Source organism: Ochlerotatus camptorhynchus, unplaced genomic scaffold, assembly GCF_037179485.1.
Source record: "Ochlerotatus camptorhynchus isolate MF236.1 unplaced genomic scaffold, CSIRO-AGI_Acam_v1.1 ptg000063l, whole genome shotgun sequence".
Taxonomy (NCBI): Eukaryota; Metazoa; Arthropoda; class Insecta; order Diptera; family Culicidae; genus Ochlerotatus; species Ochlerotatus camptorhynchus.
Window position 1 is genome coordinate 2061060 of NW_027040553.1, and position 5309 is coordinate 2066368.

Sequence of the window (5309 nt, forward strand, 5' to 3'; positions counted from 1 at the left end):
TTACATGATATAAGCCATAGTCTGTCCAGGGTATAACGCTCATGTAAGTTTATATTGCCACGGCATAAAAACGGGGATCGGAAAGAGTTGAGAAATAAGAATAAAGTTCAATAAGTCAACATCGGTTATTCAGAAATTCAGCTACATAGTAATTGAGTGTTTAAGGGATTATTTCCGGATAAAAAGATGCAGTTGTCTTTTTGCCAAGGAATGACCATATGTTGGTATATGCATCAAAAACACTAATTCTTTTTTAGGACTTCGTACTTAACTTTAACGTACTTGTTTTATATTAATTTGGTAATATTTTTGACTAGGTATTTGGCGCATGGTTCGAGCATTTTTCAAATGTCCCGGCTTTTCCGACTAGGGGTCACTACGGTCCGGAAAATAACTCAAGAGGTGACAGCCGTACTCTGGGATGAGCTGAAGGAGGAGTATATGCCTGAGGTAGAAGAACAAAAGTGGGCACAGTACAGTAGCGAACTTGAGGACCGCTGGAATTTTCCACATTGTTGTGCCGCTGTTGATGGCAAGCACGTTACGATAACGTGTCCGCCGAATTCTGGTTCTCTGTACTACAACTATAAAAAGCAATATTCGGTGGTGCTTATGGCCATGTGTGACGCCAACTATAATTTTATTGCCGTTGATATAGGAGCATATGGTGGTAACGCTGACGGAAGCGTATTTGCCAACAGCGCGTTTGGTTTCCGACTACTGCATGGAGGTTTGGGACTGCCACAACCGGATGCATTGCCCAATGGAGAAGTTATCCCTTACTTTATTGTGGGTGATGCTGCGTTCCCATTGAAGGCAAATTTGATGCGCCCATACCCTGGCAGGAACCTGGAACCGTTAAAAGAAAATTTCAACTTCAGGCTCTCAAGAGCACGCAGGACAATTGAGAACGCATTCGGAATTCTGGTCGCTTGCTGGAGGATTTTATTAGCGCCATTGCATCTACATCCCAAAGCAGCTGAAAACATTGCTAAATCCACCGTTGTGCTCCATAATTTTATTAAAAGATACGAGGGACAGCAATATGCATTGCCGTCTTTTGTTGATCATGTTGATCAGAATGGGGAAATCATAGTTTCTGGTGAGTGGCGTTCGCAAGCTGATCCTCTTGGAGGGATTAATGCCGACTGCATCCAGCGTGGCAGTAATGCATCTAGAAATGCAATCCATGTGCGAGATGTTTTGGCGCAATATCTACATGATCATCAAATTCGTTAAATTAAATAAATATACTGTTGAATATTATTGTTAAAAAACCGAATACCGAACTATACACTTTTTGTTTTTCTGGACCTTGTTCTCACCACGTCATATACAACGAAGGAATCACTTACAGTAGTCTAATTGTTTACCCTGGGATATTTTCAGGAGCCAGTATTGGCACAAACGAAGTGACAGACGGAGCGGCTCGAAAACTTTCGTGACTAACCTGCTATTGCAATTTTTCAGTGTACCACATGGCAACACCAATACTACTGGATTGTACCACATGGCAACACTACTACTAGATTGAACTAGCATTTTCACCAAATGTACTAGAATGTTTTGGTTCTATCTCTTTCACTCTACTCAAAACTGAAATGCATAAAAAAATGACAAAATGATACACTCTTTGCACACTGTCAAAGAATCATTGTACACAAAATCAACTTTGTTCAAATCAAAACAAAAAAATAACCCATCTGGGGATGATGGCACAAGCTTCCAGGAAAATTCTATTACAGTGAACCACATTATTTAAATGGATTTCTTCACCAGTTAGTCGTCTGTCACTTCGTTTGTGGTATTGGTGAGTTTTACGTGAAATATTCATATATTGAGCAATCGAGGTTGGGTTTGTTTTCGTCCATTATTTTCCCTATTATCGTCAGACGGGAAAATAAAATCCTCTGAAGCCCTTTGTAGTTAACTTAACTGCTCTGAGTATCGTTGAAGTACTTTAATTTTATTGACATATTCAGAACGTCCCAGGAGATTGCTGAACTTTTCTGCAGTTCACTTTATTTCTCTGAAATTTGCTTAACTTTTCCAAAATTCGCAAAATTTTCCTGAAGTTTCCTCAACATCTCTGAAAATCGCTGAACTCCCCTGTGAACAAATCAGTGAACTTCAGGAAAATTCTGAGAACTTAAAGAAGGCCAAGAATCTTTAGTTGAAGATGAATTTATCTAAAATTCTATGTACTTCACTGCTTCTTCAAATATCAGTGAGTTTATGTTAAGCGTGCTGCAATATCTTGATTTAAAAAACCCTGCACAAACCCTTTAGTTATTATATAAATTATGTATTCTCTCTTAAGTATATTTAAGCATTTTAAATCTTTGCTTATTTTCATCGGCGTGACTGGTTTCTAGTATGTTTGTTGTTTTTGTATGTTTCGGTGATTGATTTCACTTCATCGCGTATTTGTGTAAATTGATGTTGTTTTTTTTTATTTGCGTCTTATCATTGTTATTAATTATGCTTATGTTAATTGTCGTTAACTATAACATATATGCTCATAGAATTCATTAGATCAAAATTGCTGATAGCTTAGAACTGGCTGATCAGTGCGCTATCAATCATTTGTACTCCTTTGCTGAGCCGTTCCTGGTTTGTTGGAATGCATCATCAACGAGTCAACAAGTTTCACCGACAGAGTATAGAGATTTCCGTTGAAGTGGAGCTGAACGAGGATGATATGGAGTGGAAACATAAAGTTTGAACTGAAAAATATGGAAAATAATGTTAAGCACGTATGGAGGATACTTGTCTGATTAAAGGTGTCGTTTTGGAACAAACTACCCAACAAACAATTTTAGCTTACGACTAGCTTATACAGGCAAAAATTAGCTGTATAAGCCAATTTTTGGCTGTATAAGCTAATCTGCAGCTAAAATTGTTTGTTGGGTAGTCTCACTGGCAGATGTCGGAACGACGACAAACTTACCTCGTTACCTTAGTAAATCTATTGTTTTTTAATTGTTTTTCAATAGTTACTCAGCTGGATTCTCAAGAATACATAAGGATCAGAATAATGAGCACACGGAGAAGCTTAAATAAGTACTAACTATTTAATGGTAGATTGACTTATCAAAAAGTTGTGGATCACCTGTGCTACACTCATAAAATTCGACACATTTTTATTGGCGAATTTCCATGTGAAATTCCACATGACTTTCATGTGTCCACACATAAACAGAATCCACTCAGAAGTACACATGAAATTTATGAGTCAAATGAAAAGTATGTGTGGTTACACATGAATTTTATGTGTACACATAAGAACTATGTGTCCTACACATATATATCATTAGATTATCAGATTGCAAAAATTCATGTGTGGGACACATAAAAATAATAATTGAATTTTTATTAGTGTACTATAGGAAGGAAACGGAAACGGTGCAAACAATTCTCTGGAATAACCTTTCCTGTGCTACCATGAGAAGGAACGGGTTAAGGGATCCTGTAGCAGGGGTCAATTGCGTTTTTACACCAATACATGCCGTGCGACAGCTTTTTCTGCAAGCTTTTTCATAAATAGGCATTTGATAGACTTTACATGGATTAGTGACCATATTGGCCGCTCTCGGGACCTCCGGTATGCCCCTGGGGGAACCTGGAGCAGAGGACAATTGCATTTTTACAACAAAACATGCCGTGAGACAGCTCATTCTTCATGGTCTAGTGGAATGTTGTACCATTCTTGGATCAGAAGATGTTCAAGCGTTTTCAACGACGATGGAGGAGGAAAAACGCTTCGAATACGAGATTACAACGTCGACCAAAGTGGCTAATTTTTTTTTAAATCCGTTGACTGTGCTGGCCATGGCAGGTGTGTAAAGTCCTCGTCGTGTTCCGCACTACAGGTTTCCCTCAGGACATTCCAGTCAATATGGTCATCCATAAAAGGTCAATGTGGTCAATGATCCACTTCAATTCTATAGAAAGCATATTCATGAAAATCCATGAAGAAAGAGCTGTCGCACGGCATGTTTTGGTGTAAAAATGCAATTGTCCTCTGCTCCAGGTTCCCCCAGGGGCATACCGTAGGTCCCGAGAGCGGACAATGTGGTAAATGATTCACTTTAAGTCTATAGAAAGAATATTCATGATAATCCATGAAGAAAGAGCTGTCGCACGGCACGTTTTTGAGTTAAAACGAAGTTGTCCCCTGCTACAGGTTCTCTCGGGGCATCCCAGTGGTTCCGAGAGCGGCCAATGTGGTAAATGATTCACTTTAAGTCTATAGAAAGAATATTCATGAAAATCTATGAAGAAAGAGCTGTCGCACGACATGTTTTTGAGTAAAAACGCAATTGCCCCCTACTACAGGTTCCCCCGGGGGTATCCCGTGATTCCGAGAGCTGCCAATGTGGTAACTGAACCATTTGAAGTTTAATAAATGCCTATTCATGAAAAACCATGAAGAATGAGCTGTCTCACGGCATGTTTTGGTGTAAAAATGCAATTATCCTCTACTCCAGGTTCCCCCAGGGGCATACCGGAGGTCCCGAGAGCGGCCAATGTGGTCACTAATCCATGTAAAGTCTATCAAAAGCCTATTTATGAAAAAGCTTGCAGAAAAAGCTGTCGCACGGCATGTATTGGTGTAAAAACGCAATTGACCCCTGCTACAGGATCCCTCGGGGGTATCCCGTGATTCCAAGAGCGGCCAATGTGGTCAATGATTCATTTGAAATTTATGGAAAGCCTATTCTTGAAAAACCATGAAGAATGAGCTGTCGCACGGCATGTTTTGGTGTAAAAATGCAATTGTCCCCTGCTCCAGGTTCCCCCGGGGCATACTGGATGTTCCGAGAGTGGCCAATGTGGTCAATGATGCATTTAAAGTTTATCTTAAGTCTATTGACGAGAAACCATGAAGAAAGAGCTGTCGCACGGCATGTTTTGATTGATTAAATGATCTGCCCGCATTCAGAACCCTTCACCAGAACCGATTACAGGGAAATGGCCATATCTCGGTTGATTATAGGCCGACTTTAGTTCTTGACATATGATTTGCTTTAGAAATGGTTCTTCTTCTGTTGTATTTACTAAAAATACATATATTTAACCAGCATCATATATAAAATTTCACTAAACGTTTAGCAAGTTAGACAAGCCCTCCGGAAACCCAGAATATCTCCGGTATCCGGTGACCAGGATTATTTTCGTGGCTACATCGTAGAACAATATTAGTTTTCCAGTCAAATGCTCTTGGAAGATTTAAAATCGGATCATATTTGACGAAGTTACAACACTCCAAAGTTGACCAAAAATTTGCCTATCCTAGTTATTTTGAG

The 5309-nt window shown here is 39.4% G+C and overlaps 1 protein-coding gene across 1 annotated transcript; it reads left to right on the forward strand.

Moving 5' to 3' along the window:
- Positions 1-348: 348 nt before the first annotated feature.
- LOC135696915 (uncharacterized) lies at positions 349-1239 on the forward strand. Its single transcript, XM_065216451.1, has one exon. The coding sequence runs from the start codon at positions 349-351 to the stop codon at positions 1237-1239; it is 891 nt and encodes a 296-aa protein (XP_065072523.1).
- Positions 1240-5309: the final 4070 nt, after the last annotated feature.